We start from the raw sequence: 20,234 nt of genomic DNA on the forward strand, positions 1-20,234 counted from the left end.
ACTGTCTAATCACAGTTCATATGGTAATACCAGAACATAAATGAAATCAAGTATTATTATGTTTACAATATCATAACTGTCTTTCAATATAATAAATTTGAGCACTAAATAAAATCAGTTTTATTAAAAGACAATTAGGCTTATTAGGCTACATTGTGAACTATATATATATATAAACAGACTACTAATTTTGTTAGGCCTGGTTTCACAGACAGGGCTTAGACTAAGGATTAGGCCATAGTCCAGTTAGGACATTTAAGAAAATCTTATAAACGTGCCTTAGAAAAAAAATAATAATAATTTGGTGTGCATTGCGAGACAAAATAAAGGCACTGATATATTTTAAGATCAGTAAGAGCAAGTTTCTTTCAGTAGAAACAGCTCAGACATAGATTTTAGTCTGGCATTAGTCTTAAGACTTGTCTGTGAAACTGGGGGATAGTCATTTAAATGGTTGTTATGAAAACTTGTTTATATTCTACACAAATGAAGAATATATGGATTCTTAATGTATTTATATCATGGATCCATATGCATGCATATTGTTTTAATATCTTTAATGTCTTTGATAAGGGTGAAAGTGCCTTGAATGACACAAAACTATAGTTTCATATATATGCATTATTGTCCCTCTGCTGTAGCTCTCTCCAAAGGTCACAAACCCATCCATACCATCTTGCTGAACCCTCATGTACACCTAATTGGTGAGGATGCTGCATGCATCGCTTATATAAGGCTCACCCAATACATGGACGTCAACAATATGCCTCGCACTATGCAGTCTGAAGAAACCCGTGTCTGGCATCGTCGTGATGGCAAATGGCAGAACATCCACTTCCATCGGTCTGGCTCACCAACTGTGCCCACCAAGTGAGGTCTGTGTGTCTGTTAAAAAGACCTGTTTGTCTAGGCTAGATAAAGGGATAGTTCACTCAAAAATTCTGTCATCATTTACTGGTTCCCATTGACTTCCATAGTAGGAAAAGAACTGGCAGTTTGACTGCCAGCGATCTTCAAAATATCTTCTATGTTCAACATAAGAAAGCAACTCATACAGGTTTGGAACAACATATGGGTAAGTAAATGATGACAATTTTCATTTTTGGGTGAACTATCCCTTTAATGCTGACCTGGTTCTGTACTAGCTTTTAAAGAAAAGCAAGTATGCGTTGTATTCTGTGTATCATAAATGTATTTCTCACAACTTTTCTTTTCTGAGCGAGTTGGAGGAAACTGCAGTAGATTTTCATTAAATAAAGTAAACTAAAGTTTCATTACCTTGTGTTATTTAACTTTAAATAAATTGTATAAACCATATTGTATGTCTCTACAACACTTTGAATATACCATTGTGTCACATGGGACCTGAAAATCCTTAAAAAGTAACAAGATAAAACTTGGTCAGTGTATAAAAAAAGTAATAAATAATATTTGTGATGAGGTAACTGTAACGATATACAAATCTCCATATTCATCGGGAAGAAGGAGGCGGGAACCGGCGCACAATCAAAAAGCATTTTAATAATATTCAAAAATAAACACAACAGCGCGTCAGCCCCTCACGGCGACTGACGCGCACAAATAAAAGCAAACACATAAAATAATATCCCAGGCCTGGTCCTCTCTCGTCCTTCACGGTCGTCACTCCAGTTTTATATCCTTCCATCTCCTACGTGGGACTCAATACTAGCGGTGGGGCTCAGGTGTAGCTCATCTCCAATCACTACACCTGGCCTCACTCCTCGTTCCCACGCCTCTCGGCCCCGCCCCACTCGCCACAGTAATATGTTATTTATTCTTCCTTTTCAGATAATAAGGACTCCAGAGCACAGCCCTTCCTGTCAACTGAGCTTCAACTCAACCATGATCTTCATAGTTTGGTCTACTGTACCAGAGTCTTGTTTACATGAACTGTTGGACTAGGTTGGATAATCGTTTCAGATCAGGATGTGGTGTGTTTGTATGCGAGTACATTTATATGTATTGAATATGCTGTTCACACACTATACTCATTATGTGAAAGGCATGTTCTTACTTAGTACTTTAATCTTTTTTTTTAAGGGTTACATTTTTGTATAACAAATTATATGGAGCCATTTGTTAGTAATCTGTGGTGTTTGGGTACATGGGTACTGTATATCAGAAAATAATAAATCAAGCTTTTTTTTTTTTCTTTGTATTAGTCATAAAAAAATGACAGATCCAAGATTTACTTATTTCTTAAAATGACAGATATATGAGCTTGTGAATAGTTTTCAGTGATGTACATTATGTGAAGTGCTATTTCTGCTTTACACTTTGGAGTATTACTAGTTTGTTAGCACACATAGGGCATATTGTGCTATTTTCTTGGATAATCCAAAATTATGAGAGGGGATAAGGTTTAGAGATTTATTATTCATATTATTATAATTTTATTGTATTTTTTTTTGCCCATGAATTGTCATACAGTTATAATACATCTGAATATATGAAAAAAAAAAAAAAATTTAACAACTCACACTTCACTAAACCAGATATGCTTATATGCTCATTCTGTAAAAAAATATAATTGACTAGCAATGCCAGATAGGTTTTCATTGCTTTTCAATGAATTGTGATAGTATGTACATGAGAAACAGGTCTGGAAAAAAAGTTCTACCCATAATTCGCTACACACAATTACTTGGTAAAAACAATAAATGTCTAAAAACATGATGCCACAATGTACCATCAAAACAGGCATGTTTGTCAGATGCAACTTTGATTCTTCTAACTCCAGTTATGATAATATATTAAGTTACAGTACAACATTATAGAAAAAGGTTATTACCAGATAACTTGATATAGTAGATTTCTATATATGTAAAACATCTAATAAAATGTGTGATTTCTGCAAAATACATGTATTGACATCATTTTGATTTATGTTTGTCAAAAAGTTAATTCCATCTAAACTTAATCAAACTGTGCTTTGTGGTATAATTTGCGGTAATGTATGTATGTATCGTTTCCAAACGTATTAGTAAAGTAATATTTTATTAAAATTAAGCACAACTAAAGCCTTTATGATTATACAAACATCTGTGGTATGCAGTTGATCACCAGAACTTCATCTTCATAGAGGAGTTGTTCCAATTCGATGAGATAGTTTATGCAAATTTGCAGATCCAATTTTGTAGAGATTCATTGTTGTACTGTCCAATCAGTAATAGTAATGGACACATGCTGCTTAAATTGTATAATCTAGAATATTTCTTTAATGTCTGCTGGTTAACAAAAAGATCAGAAAAGTAGATTGAAACATATTAATTTTTCTTTTTGTTTTATTTTGCCAGTAATGCATGCTACTTTGTATGTATAATCAATGTTGGGTTGAGGCACTTTGAGTGGAAGTAAATTGGGGCCTATTTTTGAATTTGCTGATGAGTTTAATTAATTGTTTTTTTTTGTTTGTTTTTTTTTTTGAGATGATAAAAAACTCTTGTCCTGTTCCAAGTAATGAAAAAGTACCAAAATAACTGAAATATGTCATTTGTTTAATTGCAAATAATTTGATCCCACACCAACATCAGTGAAGAAATGAACATGAGAATGTGTTTTTTGTTAATTTATTTGAAAATGAACTTTAAATCTAAGAGGGTGCATCTCCTGTGTAGTTTACCACTAAGGGGTTCGGATGACAATCAAATTTGGGAAGCTCCGTCTCAAACTGAAGAGAGGGGTGTCATTTCCAAAAGAGCACGCGGCGCTCAAGAGTTTGTAATAGAGACAGAGAAAAGGCCCGTCTATCGCCTCCTGCAGGAGAAAGGAAGAATGACGAGGCTGAGCTGTCCTTTGTGACACCGCAAGCAGAAAGATGGCACAGAGAAAGAGAAAACAGACAAAAAAGAAGCAGCTAATCCGTATAAAAGTGTAAAGGAACTAGAATGATAGCTGAGCCTTGGCTGAAGGAAAAGCAAAAGCTTACAGCACCTGGTATTCCCAGGCGGTCTCCCATCCAAGTACTAACCAGGCCCGACCCTGCTTAGCTTCCGAGATCGGACGAGATCGGGCGTGCTCAGGGTGGTATGGCCGTAAGCGAGTACAACAGTCAAGAGCGACCTATTTAAAGAAGACACACAGGCAGGCCAAAGAGAAACAGATCCTTTTCCACTCAAAGTTTTTTCCAAGTCTTTTAAAAGTCTTCTCTCTTTTTGAATATGAGCTAAATTAAGGGAAAGAAATAAGTAACAATAAAAAATATGCATTTTAATGAATAAATACATTCACAAAAGATAAATGTCGCGCGGTGACGCGCTTTGTGTGGAAGTAATGGGGGCCTGTTTCTCAACTTTAACATCAGAAATGTCTTCTGGTTGAAATTGAATTAAATAAAAGTAAACAAATACTGCGCTTACTTTAAATTGAATGTAATTTGGGGGGAATTTGGTCATTTTAAAACAGAAATTTCAAACCTGGTTAAATTAAATTAAACCAAAATGTTTAAAATAATTAATATCAATAAATACAATCAATATTGCGTTGAGGCACTTTGAGTGGAAGTAAATGTCATCTGGTTAAAATAAAACCAAAACAATTAAAATAAAATTAAATAAAATATTGTGGTGATGCACTTTGAGTGCAGGTAATTTGGGGTGAATTTAGTGATTTTAAAACAGAAATTTCAAACCTGGTTAAATTAAATTAAACCAAAATGTTTAAATTAATTAATAAAATTAATAGCAATAAATACAATCAATACTGCGTTGAGGCACTTTGAGTGGAAGTAAATGTCATCTGGTTAAAATAAAACCAAATCTATTGAAATAAAATAAAATAAAATAATATAAAATTAAATAAAATATTGTGGTGATGCACTTTGAGTGCAGGTAATTTGGGGATGAATTTAGTGATTTTAAAACAGGAATTTCAAGCCTGGTTAAATTAAATTAAACCAAAATGTTTAAATTAATTAATAAAATTAATAGCAATAAATACAATCAATATTGCGTTGAGGCACTTTGAGTGGAAGTAAATGTCATCTTGTTAAAATAAAACCAAACCTATTAAAATAAAATAAAATAAAATATTGTGGTGATGCACTTTGAGTGCAGGTAATTTGGGGTGAATTTAGTGATTTTAAAAACAGAAAGGGCATGCCTATATTTTCCTACAATGAAACAATATTTGCTGATGAGTTTAATGAATTTTTTTTTTTTTTTTTTTTTTTTTTAGATGATAAAAAACTCTTGTCCTGTTCCAAGTAATGAAAAAGTACCAAAAAAGCTGAAATATGTCATTTGTTTAATTGCAAATAATTTGATCCCACACCAACATCAGTGAAAAAATGAACATGAGAATGTGTTTTTTGTTAATTTATTTGAAAATGAACTTTAAATCTAAGAGGGTGCATCTCCTGTGTAGTTTACCACTAAGGGGTTCGGATGACAATCAAATTTGGGAAGCTCCGTCTCAAACTGAAGAGAGGGGTGTCATTTCCAAAAGAGCACGCGGCGCTCAAGAGTTTGTAATAGAGACAGAGAAAAGGCCCGTCTATCGCCTCCTGCAGGAGAAAGGAAGAATGACGAGGCTGAGCTGTCCTTTGTGACACCGTAAGCAGAAAGATGGCACAGAGAAAGAGAAAACAGACAAAAAAGAAGCAGCTAATCCGTATAAAAGTGTAAAGGAACTAGAATGATAGCTGAGCCTTGGCTGAAGGAAAAGCAAAAGCTTACAGCACCTGGTATTCCCAGGCGGTCTCCCATCCAAGTACTAACCAGGCCCGACCCTGCTTAGCTTCCGAGATCGGACGAGATCGGGCGTGCTCAGGGTGGTATGGCCGTAAGCGAGTACAACAGTCAAGAGCGACCTATTTAAAGAAGACACACAGGCAGGCCAAAGAGAAACAGATCCTTTTCCACTCAAAGTTTTTTCCAAGTCTTTTAAAAGTCTTCTCTCTTTTTTAATATGAGCTAAATTAAGGGAAAGAAATAAGTAACAATAAAAAATATGCATTTTAATGAATAAATACATTCACAAAAGATAAATGTCGCGCGGTGACGCGCTTTGTGTGGAAGTAATGGGGGCCTGTTTCTCAACTTTAACATCAGAAATGTCTTCTGGTTGAAATTGAATTAAATAAAAGTAAACAAATACTGCGCTTACTTTAAATTGAATGTAATTTGGGGGGAATTTGGTCATTTTAAAACAGAAATTTCAAACCTGGTTAAATTAAATTAAACCAAAATGTTTAAAATAATTAATATCAATAAATACAATCAATATTGCGTTGAGGCACTTTGAGTGGAAGTAAATGTCATCTGGTTAAAATAAAACCAAAACAATTAAAATAAAATAAAATAAAATATTGTGGTGATGCACTTTGAGTGCAGGTAATTTAGGGTGAATTTAGTGATTTTAAAACAGAAATTTCAAACCTGGTTAAATTAAATTAAACCAAAATGTTTAAATTAATTAATAAAATTAATAGCAATAAATACAATCAATACTGCGTTGAGGCACTTTGAGTGGAAGTAAATGTCATCTGGTTAAAATAAAACCAAATCTATTGAAATAAAATAAAATAAAATAATATAAAATTAAATAAAATATTGTGGTGATGCACTTTGAGTGCAGGTAATTTGGGGTGAATTTAGTGATTTTAAAACAGAAATTTCAAACCTGGTTAAATTAAATTAAACCAAAATGTTTAAATTAATTAATAAAATTAATAGCAATAAATACAATCAATACTGCGTTGAGGCACTTTGAGTGGAAGTAAATGTCATCTGGTTAAAATAAAACCAAATCTATTGAAATAAAATAAAATAAAATAATATAAAATTAAATAAAATATTGTGGTGATGCACTTTGAGTGCAGGTAATTTGGGGATGAATTTAGTGATTTTAAAACAGGAATTTCAAGCCTGGTTAAATTAAATTAAACCAAAATGTTTAAATTAATTAATAAAATTAATAGCAATAAATACAATCAATATTGCATTGAGGCACTTTGAGTGGAAGTAAATGTCATCTTGTTAAAATAAAACCAAACCTATTAAAATAAAATAAAATAAAATATTGTGGTGATGCACTTTGAGTGCAGGTAATTTGGGGTGAATTTAGTGATTTTAAAAACAGAAAGGGCATGCCTATATTTTCCTACAATGAAACAATATTTGCTGATGAGTTTAATGAATTTTTTTTTTTTTTTTTTTTTTTTTTTTAGATGATAAAAAACTCTTGTCCTGTTCCAAGTAATGAAAAAGTACCAAAAAAGCTGAAATATGTCATTTGTTTAATTGCAAATAATTTGATCCCACACCAACATCAGTGAAGAAATGAACATGAGAATGTGTTTTTTGTTAATTTATTTGAAAATGAACTTTAAATCTAAGAGGGTGCATCTCCTGTGTAGTTTACCACTAAGGGGTTCGGATGACAATCAAATTTGGGAAGCTCCGTCTCAAACTGAAGAGAGGGGTGTCATTTCCAAAAGAGCACGCGGCGCTCAAGAGTTTGTAATAGAGACAGAGAAAAGGCCCGTCTATCGCCTCCTGCAGGAGAAAGGAAGAATGACGAGGCTGAGCTTTCCTTTGTGACACCGTAAGCAGAAAGATGGCACAGAGAAAGAGAAAACAGACAAAAAAGAAGCAGCTAATCCGTATAAAAGTGTAAAGGAACTAGAATGATAGCTGAGCCTTGGCTGAAGGAAAAGCAAAAGCTTACAGCACCTGGTATTCCCAGGCGGTCTCCCATCCAAGTACTAACCAGGCCCGACCCTGCTTAGCTTCCGAGATCGGACGAGATCGGGCGTGCTCAGGGTGGTATGGCCGTAAGCGAGTACAACAGTCAAGAGCGACCTATTTAAAGAAGACACACAGGCAGGCCAAAGAGAAACAGATCCTTTTCCACTCAAAGTTTTTTCCAAGTCTTTTAAAAGTCTTCTCTCTTTTTTAATATGAGCTAAATTAAGGGAAAGAAATAAGTAACAATAAAAAATATGCATTTTAATGAATAAATACATTCACAAAAGATAAATGTCGCGCGGTGACGCGCTTTGTGTGGAAGTAATGGGGGCCTGTTTCTCAACTTTAACATCAGAAATGTCTTCTGGTTGAAATTGAATTAAATAAAAGTAAACAAATACTGCGCTTACTTTAAATTGAATGTAATTTGGGGGGAATTTGGTCATTTTAAAACAGAAATTTCAAACCTGGTTAAATTAAATTAAACCAAAATGTTTAAAATAATTAATATCAATAAATACAATCAATATTGCGTTGAGGCACTTTGAGTGGAAGTAAATGTCATCTGGTTAAAATAAAACCAAAACAATTAAAATAAAATAAAATAAAATATTGTGGTGATGCACTTTGAGTGCAGGTAATTTAGGGTGAATTTAGTGATTTTAAAACAGAAATTTCAAACCTGGTTAAATTAAATTAAACCAAAATGTTTAAATTAATTAATAAAATTAATAGCAATAAATACAATCAATACTGCGTTGAGGCACTTTGAGTGGAAGTAAATGTCATCTGGTTAAAATAAAACCAAATCTATTGAAATAAAATAAAATAAAATAATATAAAATTAAATAAAATATTGTGGTGATGCACTTTGAGTGCAGGTAATTTGGGGATGAATTTAGTGATTTTAAAACAGGAATTTCAAGCCTGGTTAAATTAAATTAAACCAAAATGTTTAAATTAATTAATAAAATTAATAGCAATAAATACAATCAATACTGCGTTGAGGCACTTTGAGTGGAAGTAAATGTCATCTGGTTAAAATAAAACCAAATCTATTGAAATAAAATAAAATAAAATAATATAAAATTAAATAAAATATTGTGGTGATGCACTTTGAGTGCAGGTAATTTGGGGTGAATTTAGTGATTTTAAAACAGAAATTTCAAACCTGGTTAAATTAAATTAAACCAAAATGTTTAAATTAATTAATAAAATTAATAGCAATAAATACAATCAGTACTGCGTTGAGGCACTTTGAGTGGAAGTAAATGTCATCTGGTTAAAATAAAACCAAATCTATTGAAATAAAATAAAATAAAATAATATAAAATTAAATAAAATATTGTGGTGATGCACTTTGAGTGCAGGTAATTTGGGGATGAATTTAGTGATTTTAAAACAGGAATTTCAAGCCTGGTTAAATTAAATTAAACCAAAATGTTTAAATTAATTAATAAAATTAATAGCAATAAATACAATCAATATTGCGTTGAGGCACTTTGAGTGGAAGTAAATGTCATCTTGTTAAAATAAAACCAAACCTATTAAAATAAAATAAAATAAAATATTGTGGTGATGCACTTTGAGTGCAGGTAATTTGGGGTGAATTTAGTGATTTTAAAAACAGAAAGGGCATGCCTATATTTTCCTACAATGAAACAATATTTGCTGATGAGTTTAATGAATTTTTTTTTTTTTTTTTTTTTTTTTTTAGATGATAAAAAACTCTTGTCCTGTTCCAAGTAATGAAAAAGTACCAAAAAAGCTGAAATATGTCATTTGTTTAATTGCAAATAATTTGATCCCACACCAACATCAGTGAAAAAATGAACATGAGAATGTGTTTTTTGTTAATTTATTTGAAAATGAACTTTAAATCTAAGAGGGTGCATCTCCTGTGTAGTTTACCACTAAGGGGTTCGGATGACAATCAAATTTGGGAAGCTCCGTCTCAAACTGAAGAGAGGGGTGTCATTTCCAAAAGAGCACGCGGCGCTCAAGAGTTTGTAATAGAGACAGAGAAAAGGCCCGTCTATCGCCTCCTGCAGGAGAAAGGAAGAATGACGAGGCAGAGCTGTCCTTTGTGACACCGTAAGCAGAAAGATGGCACAGAGAAAGAGAAAACAGACAAAAAAGAAGCAGCTAATCCGTATAAAAGTGTAAAGGAACTAGAATGATAGCTGAGCCTTGGCTGAAGGAAAAGCAAAAGCTTACAGCACCTGGTATTCCCAGGCGGTCTCCCATCCAAGTACTAACCAGGCCCGACCCTGCTTAGCTTCCGAGATCGGACGAGATCGGGCGTGCTCAGGGTGGTATGGCCGTAAGCGAGTACAACAGTCAAGAGCGACCTATTTAAAGAAGACACACAGGCAGGCCAAAGAGAAACAGATCCTTTTCCACTCAAAGTTTTTTCCAAGTCTTTTAAAAGTCTTCTCTCTTTTTTAATATGAGCTAAATTAAGGGAAAGAAATAAGTAACAATAAAAAAAATGCATTTTAATGAATAAATACATTCACAAAAGATAAATGTCGCGCGGTGACGCGCTTTGTGTGGAAGTAATGGGGGCCTGTTTCTCAACTTTAACATCAGAAATGTCTTCTGGTTGAAATTGAATTAAATAAAAGTAAACAAATACTGCGCTTACTTTAAATTGAATGTAATTTGGGGGGAATTTGGTCATTTTAAAACAGAAATTTCAAACCTGGTTAAATTAAATTAAACCAAAATGTTTAAAATAATTAATATCAATAAATACAATCAATATTGCGTTGAGGCACTTTGAGTGGAAGTAAATGTCATCTGGTTAAAATAAAACCAAAACAATTAAAATAAAATAAAATAAAATATTGTGGTGATGCACTTTGAGTGCAGGTAATTTGGGGTGAATTTAGTGATTTTAAAACAGAAATTTCAAACCTGGTTAAATTAAATTAAACCAAAATGTTTAAATTAATTAATAAAATTAATAGCAATAAATACAATCAATACTGCGTTGAGGCACTTTGAGTGGAAGTAAATGTCATCTGGTTAAAATAAAACCAAATCTATTGAAATAAAATAAAATAAAATAATATAAAATTAAATAAAATATTGTGGTGATGCACTTTGAGTGCAGGTAATTTGGGGATGAATTTAGTGATTTTAAAACAGGAATTTCAAGCCTGGTTAAATTAAATTAAACCAAAATGTTTAAATTAATTAATAAAATTAATAGCAATAAATACAATCAATATTGCGTTGAGGCACTTTGAGTGGAAGTAAAAGTCATCTTGTTAAAATAAAACCAAACCTATTAAAATAAAATAAAATAAAATATTGTGGTGATGCACTTTGAGTGCAGGTAATTTGGGGTGAATTTAGTGATTTTAAAACAGAAAGGGCATGCCTATATTTTCCTACAATGAAACAATATTTGCTGATGAGTTTAATGAATTTTTTTTTTTTTTTTTTTTTTAGATGATAAAAAACTCTTGTCCTGTTCCAAGTAATGAAAAAGTACCAAAATAACTGAAATATGTCATTTGTTTAATTGCAAATAATTTGATCCCACACCAACATCAGTGAAGAAATGAACATGAGAATGTGTTTTTTGTTAATTTATTTGAAAATGAACTTTAAATCTAAGAGGGTGCATCTCCTGTGTAGTTTACCACTAAGGGGTTCGGATGACAATCAAATTTGGGAAGCTCCGTCTCAAACTGAAGAGAGGGGTGTCATTTCCAAAAGAGCACGCGGCGCTCAAGAGTTTGTAATAGAGACAGAGAAAAGGCCCGTCTATCGCCTCCTGCAGGAGAAAGGAAGAATGACGAGGCAGAGCTGTCCTTTGTGACACCGTAAGCAGAAAGATGGCACAGAGAAAGAGAAAACAGACAAAAAAGAAGCAGCTAATCCGTATAAAAGTGTAAAGGAACTAGAATGATAGCTGAGCCTTGGCTGAAGGAAAAGCAAAAGCTTACAGCACCTGGTATTCCCAGGCGGTCTCCCATCCAAGTACTAACCAGGCCCGACCCTGCTTAGCTTCCGAGATCGGACGAGATCGGGCGTGCTCAGGGTGGTATGGCCGTAAGCGAGTACAACAGTCAAGAGCGACCTATTTAAAGAAGACACACAGGCAGGCCAAAGAGAAACAGATCCTTTTCCACTCAAAGTTTTTTCCAAGTCTTTTAAAAGTCTTCTCTCTTTTTTAATATGAGCTAAATTAAGGGAAAGAAATAAGTAACAATAAAAAAAATGCATTTTAATGAATAAATACATTCACAAAAGATAAATGTCGCGCGGTGACGCGCTTTGTGTGGAAGTAATGGGGGCCTGTTTCTCAACTTTAACATCAGAAATGTCTTCTGGTTGAAATTGAATTAAATAAAAGTAAACAAATACTGCGCTTACTTTAAATTGAATGTAATTTGGGGGGAATTTGGTCATTTTAAAACAGAAATTTCAAACCTGGTTAAATTAAATTAAACCAAAATGTTTAAAATAATTAATATCAATAAATACAATCAATATTGCGTTGAGGCACTTTGAGTGGAAGTAAATGTCATCTGGTTAAAATAAAACCAAAACAATTAAAATAAAATAAAATAAAATATTGTGGTGATGCACTTTGAGTGCAGGTAATTTGGGGTGAATTTAGTGATTTTAAAACAGAAATTTCAAACCTGGTTAAATTAAATTAAACCAAAATGTTTAAATTAATTAATAAAATTAATAGCAATAAATACAATCAATACTGCGTTGAGGCACTTTGAGTGGAAGTAAATGTCATCTGGTTAAAATAAAACCAAATCTATTGAAATAAAATAAAATAAAATAATATAAAATTAAATAAAATATTGTGGTGATGCACTTTGAGTGCAGGTAATTTGGGGATGAATTTAGTGATTTTAAAACAGGAATTTCAAGCCTGGTTAAATTAAATTAAACCAAAATGTTTAAATTAATTAATAAAATTAATAGCAATAAATACAATCAATATTGCGTTGAGGCACTTTGAGTGGAAGTAAATGTCATCTGGTTAAAATAAAACCAAATCTAATTGAAATAAAATAAAATAAAATAATATAAAATTAAATAAAATATTGTGGTGATGCACTTTGAGTGCAGGTAATTTGGGGTGAATTTAGTGATTTTAAAACAGAAATTTCAAACCTGGTTAAATTAAATTAAACCAAAATGTTTAAATTAATTAATAAAATTAATAGCAATAAATACAATCAGTACTGCGTTGAGGCACTTTGAGTGGAAGTAAATGTCATCTGGTTAAAATAAAACCAAATCTATTGAAATAAAATAAAATAAAATAATATAAAATTAAATAAAATATTGTGGTGATGCACTTTGAGTGCAGGTAATTTGGGGATGAATTTAGTGATTTTAAAACAGGAATTTCAAGCCTGGTTAAATTAAATTAAACCAAAATGTTTAAATTAATTAATAAAATTAATAGCAATAAATACAATCAATATTGCGTTGAGGCACTTTGAGTGGAAGTAAATGTCATCTTGTTAAAATAAAACCAAACCTATTAAAATAAAATAAAATAAAATATTGTGGTGATGCACTTTGAGTGCAGGTAATTTGGGGTGAATTTAGTGATTTTAAAAACAGAAAGGGCATGCCTATATTTTCCTACAATGAAACAATATTTGCTGATGAGTTTAATGAATTTTTTTTTTTTTTTTTTTTTTTTTTTAGATGATAAAAAACTCTTGTCCTGTTCCAAGTAATGAAAAAGTACCAAAAAAGCTGAAATATGTCATTTGTTTAATTGCAAATAATTTGATCCCACACCAACATCAGTGAAAAAATGAACATGAGAATGTGTTTTTTTGTTAATTTATTTGAAAATGAACTTTAAATCTAAGAGGGTGCATCTCCTGTGTAGTTTACCACTAAGGGGTTCGGATGACAATCAAATTTGGGAAGCTCCGTCTCAAACTGAAGAGAGGGGTGTCATTTCCAAAAGAGCACGCGGCGCTCAAGAGTTTGTAATAGAGACAGAGAAAAGGCCCGTCTATCGCCTCCTGCAGGAGAAAGGAAGAATGACGAGGCAGAGCTGTCCTTTGTGACACCGTAAGCAGAAAGATGGCACAGAGAAAGAGAAAACAGACAAAAAAGAAGCAGCTAATCCGTATAAAAGTGTAAAGGAACTAGAATGATAGCTGAGCCTTGGCTGAAGGAAAAGCAAAAGCTTACAGCACCTGGTATTCCCAGGCGGTCTCCCATCCAAGTACTAACCAGGCCCGACCCTGCTTAGCTTCCGAGATCGGACGAGATCGGGCGTGCTCAGGGTGGTATGGCCGTAAGCGAGTACAACAGTCAAGAGCGACCTATTTAAAGAAGACACACAGGCAGGCCAAAGAGAAACAGATCCTTTTCCACTCAAAGTTTTTTCCAAGTCTTTTAAAAGTCTTCTCTCTTTTTTAATATGAGCTAAATTAAGGGAAAGAAATAAGTAACAATAAAAAATATGCATTTTAATGAATAAATACATTCACAAAAGATAAATGTCGCGCGGTGACGCGCTTTGTGTGGAAGTAATGGGGGCCTGTTTCTCAACTTTAACATCAGAAATGTCTTCTGGTTGAAATTGAATTAAATAAAAGTAAACAAATACTGCGCTTACTTTAAATTGAATGTAATTTGGGGGGAATTTGGTCATTTTAAAACAGAAATTTCAAACCTGGTTAAATTAAATTAAACCAAAATGTTTAAAATAATTAATATCAATAAATACAATCAATATTGCGTTGAGGCACTTTGAGTGGAAGTAAATGTCATCTGGTTAAAATAAAACCAAAACAATTAAAATAAAATAAAATAAAATATTGTGGTGATGCACTTTGAGTGCAGGTAATTTGGGGTGAATTTAGTGATTTTAAAACAGAAATTTCAAACCTGGTTAAATTAAATTAAACCAAAATGTTTAAATTAATTAATAAAATTAATAGCAATAAATACAATCAATACTGCGTTGAGGCACTTTGAGTGGAAGTAAATGTCATCTGGTTAAAATAAAACCAAATCTATTGAAATAAAATAAAATAAAATAATATAAAATTAAATAAAATATTGTGGTGATGCACTTTGAGTGCAGGTAATTTGGGGATGAATTTAGTGATTTTAAAACAGGAATTTCAAGCCTGGTTAAATTAAATTAAACCAAAATGTTTAAATTAATTAATAAAATTAATAGCAATAAATACAATCAATATTGCGTTGAGGCACTTTGAGTGGAAGTAAAAGTCATCTTGTTAAAATAAAACCAAACCTATTAAAATAAAATAAAATAAAATATTGTGGTGATGCACTTTGAGTGCAGGTAATTTGGGGTGAATTTAGTGATTTTAAAACAGAAAGGGCATGCCTATATTTTCCTACAATGAAACAATATTTGCTGATGAGTTTAATGAATTTTTTTTTTTTTTTTTTTTTTAGATGATAAAAAACTCTTGTCCTGTTCCAAGTAATGAAAAAGTACCAAAATAACTGAAATATGTCATTTGTTTAATTGCAAATAATTTGATCCCACACCAACATCAGTGAAGAAATGAACATGAGAATGTGTTTTTTGTTAATTTATTTGAAAATGAACTTTAAATCTAAGAGGGTGCATCTCCTGTGTAGTTTACCACTAAGGGGTTCGGATGACAATCAAATTTGGGAAGCTCCGTCTCAAACTGAAGAGAGGGGTGTCATTTCCAAAAGAGCACGCGGCGCTCAAGAGTTTGTAATAGAGACAGAGAAAAGGCCCGTCTATCGCCTCCTGCAGGAGAAAGGAAGAATGACGAGGCAGAGCTGTCCTTTGTGACACCGTAAGCAGAAAGATGGCACAGAGAAAGAGAAAACAGACAAAAAAGAAGCAGCTAATCCGTATAAAAGTGTAAAGGAACTAGAATGATAGCTGAGCCTTGGCTGAAGGAAAAGCAAAAGCTTACAGCACCTGGTATTCCCAGGCGGTCTCCCATCCAAGTACTAACCAGGCCCGACCCTGCTTAGCTTCCGAGATCGGACGAGATCGGGCGTGCTCAGGGTGGTATGGCCGTAAGCGAGTACAACAGTCAAGAGCGACCTATTTAAAGAAGACACACAGGCAGGCCAAAGAGAAACAGATCCTTTTCCACTCAAAGTTTTTTCCAAGTCTTTTAAAAGTCTTCTCTCTTTTTTAATATGAGCTAAATTAAGGGAAAGAAATAAGTAACAATAAAAAAATGCATTTTAATGAATAAATACATTCACAAAAGATAAATGTCGCGCGGTGACGCGCTTTGTGTGGAAGTAATGGGGGCCTGTTTCTCAACTTTAACATCAGAAATGTCTTCTGGTTGAAATTGAATTAAATAAAAGTAAACAAATACTGCGCTTACTTTAAATTGAATGTAATTTGGGGGGAATTTGGTCATTTTAAAACAGAAATTTCAAACCTGGTTAAATTAAATTAAACCAAAATGTTTAAAATAATTAATATCAATAAATACAATCAATATTGCGTTGAGGCACTTTGAGTGGAAGTAAATGTCATCTGGTTAAAATAAAACCAAAACAATTAAAATAAAATAAAATAAAATATTGTGGTGATGCACTTTGAGTGCAGGTAATTTGGGGTGAATTTAGTGATTTTAAAACAGAAATTTCAAACCTGGTTAAATTAAATTAAACCAAAATGTTTAAATTAATTAATAAAATTAATAGCAATAAATACAATCAATACTGCGTTGAGGCACTTTGAGTGGAAGTAAATGTCATCTGGTTAAAATAAAACCAAATCTATTGAAATAAAATAAAATAAAATAATATAAAATTAAATAAAATATTGTGGTGATGCACTTTGAGTGCAGGTAATTTGGGGATGAATTTAGTGATTTTAAAACAGGAATTTCAAGCCTGGTTAAATTAAATTAAACCAAAATGTTTAAATTAATTAATAAAATTAATAGCAATAAATACAATCAATATTGCGTTGAGGCACTTTGAGTGGAAGTAAAAGTCATCTTGTTAAAATAAAACCAAACCTATTAAAATAAAATAAAATAAAATATTGTGGTGATGCACTTTGAGTGCAGGTAATTTGGGGTGAATTTAGTGATTTTAAAACAGAAAGGGCATGCCTATATTTTCCTACAATGAAACAATATTTGCTGATGAGTTTAATGAATTTTTTTTTTTTTTTTTTTTTTAGATGATAAAAAACTCTTGTCCTGTTCCAAGTAATGAAAAAGTACCAAAAAAGCTGAAATATGTCATTTGTTTAATTGCAAATAATTTGATCCCACACCAACATCAGTGAAAAATGAACATGAGAATGTGTTTTTTGTTAATTTATTTGAAAATGAACTTTAAATCTAAGAGGGTGCATCTCCTGTGTAGTTTACCACTAAGGGGTTCGGATGACAATCAAATTTGGGAAGCTCCGTCTCAAACTGAAGAGAGGGGTGTCATTTCCAAAAGAGCACGCGGCGCTCAAGAGTTTGTAATAGAGACAGAGAAAAGGCCCGTCTATCGCCTCCTGCAGGAGAAAGGAAGAATGACGAGGCTGAGCTGTCCTTTGTGACACCGTAAGCAGAAAGATGGCACAGAGAAAGAGAAAACAGACAAAAAAGAAGCAGCTAATCCGTATAAAAGTGTAAAGGAACTAGAATGATAGCTGAGCCTTGGCTGAAGGAAAGCAAAAGCTTACAGCACCTGGTATTCCCAGGCGGTCTCCCATCCAAGTACTAACCAGGCCCGACCCTGCTTAGCTTCCGAGATCGGACGAGATCGGGCGTGCTCAGGGTGGTATGGCCGTAAGCGAGTACAACAGTCAAGAGCGACCTATTTAAAGAAGACACACAGGCAGGCCAAAGAGAAACAGATCCTTTTCCACTCAAAGTTTTTTCCAAGTCTTTTAAAAGTCTTCTCTCTTTTTTAATATGAGCTAAATTAAGGGAAAGAAATAAGTAACAATAAAAAATATGCATTTTAATGAATAAATACATTCACAAAAGATAAATGTCGCGCGGTGACGCGCTTTGTGTGGAAGTAATGGGGGCCTGTTTCTCAACTTTAACATCAGAAATGTCTTCTGGTTGAAATTGAATTAAATAAAAGTAAACAAATACTGCGCTTACTTTAAATTGAATGTAATTTGGGGGGGAATTTGGTCATTTTAAAACAGAAATTTCAAAACCTGGTTAAATTAAATTAAACCAAAATGTTTAAAATAATTAATATCAATAAATACAATCAATATTGCGTTGAGGCACTTTGAGTGGAAGTAAATGTCATCTGGTTAAAATAAAACCAAAACAATTAAAATAAAATAAAATAAAATATTGTGGTGATGCACTTTGAGTGCAGGTAATTTAGGGTGAATTTAGTGATTTTAAAACAGAAATTTCAAACCTGGTTAAATTAAATTAAACCAAAATGTTTAAATTAATTAATAAAATTAATAGCAATAAATACAATCAATACTGCGTTGAGGCACTTTGAGTGGAAGTAAATGTCATCTGGTTAAAATAAAACCAAATCTATTGAAATAAAATAAAATAAAATAATATAAAATTAAATAAAATATTGTGGTGATGCACTTTGAGTGCAGGTAATTTGGGGATGAATTTAGTGATTTTAAAACAGGAATTTCAAGCCTGGTTAAATTAAATTAAACCAAAATGTTTAAATTAATTAATAAAATTAATAGCAATAAATACAATCAATATTGCGTTGAGGCACTTTGAGTGGAAGTAAAAGTCATCTTGTTAAAATAAAACCAAACCTATTAAAATAAAATAAAATAAAATATTGTGGTGATGCACTTTGAGTGCAGGTAATTTGGGGTGAATTTAGTGATTTTAAAACAGAAAGGGCATGCCTATATTTTCCTACAATGAAACAATATTTGCTGATGAGTTTAATGAATTTTTTTTTTTTTTTTTTTTAGATGATAAAAAACTCTTGTCCTGTTCCAAGTAATGAAAAAGTACCAAAAATAAGCTGAAATATGTCATTTGTTTAATTGCAAATAATTTGATCCCACCACCAACATCAGTGAAAAAATGAACATGAGAATGTGTTTTTTGTTAATTTATTTGAAAATGAACTTTAAATCTAAGAGGGTGCATCTCCTGTGTAGTTTACCACTAAGGGGTTCGGATGACAATCAAATTTGGGAAGCTCCGTCTCAAACTGAAGAGAGGGGTGTCATTTCCAAAGAGCACGCGGCGCTCAAGAGTTTGTAATAGAGACAGAGAAAAGGCCCGTCTATCGCCTCCTGCAGGAGAAAGGAAGAATGACGAGGCTGAGCTGTCCTTTGTGACACCGTAAGCAGAAAGATGGCACAGAGAAAGAGAAAACAGACAAAAAAGAAGCAGCTAATCCGTATAAAAGTGTAAAGGAACTAGAATGATAGCTGAGCCTTGGCTGAAGGAAAAGCAAAAGCTTACAGCACCTGGTATTCCCAGGCGGTCTCCCATCCAAGTACTAACCAGGCCCGACCCTGCTTAGCTTCCGAGATCGGACGAGATCGGGCGTGCTCAGGGTGGTATGGCCGTAAGCGAGTACAACAGTCAAGAGCGACCTATTTAAAGAAGACACACAGGCAGGCCAAAGAGAAGAACAGATCCTTTTCCACTCCAAAGTTTTTTCCAAGTCTTTTAAAAGTCTTCTCTCTTTTTTAATATGAGCTAAATTAAGGGAAAGAAATAAGTAACAATAAAAAAAATGCATTTTAATGAATAAATACATTCACAAAAGATAAATGTCGCGCGGTGACGCGCTTTGTGTGGAAGTAATGGGGCCTGTTTTCTCAACTTTAACATCAGAAATGTCTTCTGGTTGAAATTGAATTTAAATAAAAGTAAACAAATACTGCGCTTACTTTAAATTGAATGTAATTTGGGGGGAATTTGGTCATTTTTAAAACAGAAATTTCAAACCTGGTTAAATTAAATTAAACCAAATGTTTAAAATAATTAATATCAATAAATACAATCAATATTGCGTTGAGGCACTTTGAGTGGAAGTAAATGTCATCTGGTTAAATAAAACCAAAACAATTAAAATAAAATAAAATAAATATTGTGGTGATGCACTTTGAGTGCAGGTAATTTGGGGTGAATTTAGTGATTTTAAAACAGAAATTTCAAACCTGGTTAAATTAAATTAAACCAAAATGTTTAAATTAATTAATAAAATTAATAGCAATAAATACAATCAATACTGCGTTGAGGCACTTTGAGTGGAAGTAAATGTCATCTGGTTAAAATAAAACCAAATCTATTGAAATAAAATAAAATAAAATAATATAAAATTAAATAAAATATTGTGGTGATGCACTTTGAGTGCAGGTAATTTGGGGATGAATTTAGTGATTTTAAAACAGGAATTTCAAGCCTGGTTAAATTAAATTAAACCAAAATGTTTAAATTAATTAATAAAATTAATAGCAATAAATACAATCAATATTGCGTTGAGGCACTTTGAGTGGAAGTAAAAGTCATCTTGTTAAAATAAAACCAAACCTATTAAAATAAAATAAAATAAAAT

At 32.5% G+C, this 20,234-nt stretch overlaps 1 protein-coding gene and 9 non-coding genes across 14 annotated transcripts in view; 1 reads left to right on the plus strand and 9 right to left on the minus strand.

Annotated features, from left to right (window-relative positions):
• Positions 1–2,880, plus strand: part of LOC113051302 (calcium/calmodulin-dependent protein kinase type II delta 1 chain) — a 124,386-nt gene extending 121,506 nt beyond the window's left edge. For 4 of the 5 annotated variants that reach the window (XM_026214914.1, XM_026214917.1, XM_026214913.1 and 1 more), the window contains 2 exons: positions 642–875; positions 1,810–2,880. In XM_026214914.1, coding sequence (XP_026070699.1) covers positions 642–874 — 233 coding nt within the window. In that variant the 3' untranslated portion in view covers position 875; positions 1,810–2,880. The remainder of the gene's footprint in view (positions 1–641; positions 876–1,809) is intronic. The other variant, XM_026214915.1, reaches the window with a different exon arrangement.
• A 1,062-nt stretch (positions 2,881–3,942) lies between these two features.
• On the minus strand, positions 3,943–4,061 carry LOC113052562 (5S ribosomal RNA). The gene has a single exon (XR_003277066.1). It is a non-coding gene; the product is annotated as a 5S ribosomal RNA (ribosomal RNA).
• A 1,628-nt stretch (positions 4,062–5,689) lies between these two features.
• Positions 5,690–5,808, minus strand: LOC113052574 (5S ribosomal RNA). The gene has a single exon (XR_003277078.1). It is a non-coding gene; the product is annotated as a 5S ribosomal RNA (ribosomal RNA).
• Positions 5,809–7,682: 1,874 nt separating this feature from the next.
• Positions 7,683–7,801, minus strand: LOC113052576 (5S ribosomal RNA). Its single transcript, XR_003277079.1, has one exon. It is a non-coding gene; the product is annotated as a 5S ribosomal RNA (ribosomal RNA).
• A 2,118-nt stretch (positions 7,802–9,919) lies between these two features.
• On the minus strand, positions 9,920–10,038 carry LOC113052579 (5S ribosomal RNA). Its single transcript, XR_003277082.1, has one exon. It is a non-coding gene; the product is annotated as a 5S ribosomal RNA (ribosomal RNA).
• Positions 10,039–11,661: 1,623 nt separating this feature from the next.
• Positions 11,662–11,780, minus strand: LOC113052590 (5S ribosomal RNA). Its single transcript, XR_003277092.1, has one exon. It is a non-coding gene; the product is annotated as a 5S ribosomal RNA (ribosomal RNA).
• A 2,120-nt stretch (positions 11,781–13,900) lies between these two features.
• Positions 13,901–14,019, minus strand: LOC113052568 (5S ribosomal RNA). The gene has a single exon (XR_003277072.1). It is a non-coding gene; the product is annotated as a 5S ribosomal RNA (ribosomal RNA).
• A 1,623-nt stretch (positions 14,020–15,642) lies between these two features.
• LOC113052571 (5S ribosomal RNA) lies at positions 15,643–15,761 on the minus strand. The gene has a single exon (XR_003277075.1). It is a non-coding gene; the product is annotated as a 5S ribosomal RNA (ribosomal RNA).
• A 1,620-nt stretch (positions 15,762–17,381) lies between these two features.
• LOC113052572 (5S ribosomal RNA) lies at positions 17,382–17,500 on the minus strand. Its single transcript, XR_003277076.1, has one exon. It is a non-coding gene; the product is annotated as a 5S ribosomal RNA (ribosomal RNA).
• Positions 17,501–19,125: 1,625 nt separating this feature from the next.
• Positions 19,126–19,244, minus strand: LOC113052573 (5S ribosomal RNA). Its single transcript, XR_003277077.1, has one exon. It is a non-coding gene; the product is annotated as a 5S ribosomal RNA (ribosomal RNA).
• Between the last annotated feature and the right edge of the window lie 990 nt (positions 19,245–20,234).

Source organism: Carassius auratus, chromosome 32, assembly GCF_003368295.1.
Source record: "Carassius auratus strain Wakin chromosome 32, ASM336829v1, whole genome shotgun sequence".
Taxonomy (NCBI): Eukaryota; Metazoa; Chordata; class Actinopteri; order Cypriniformes; family Cyprinidae; genus Carassius; species Carassius auratus.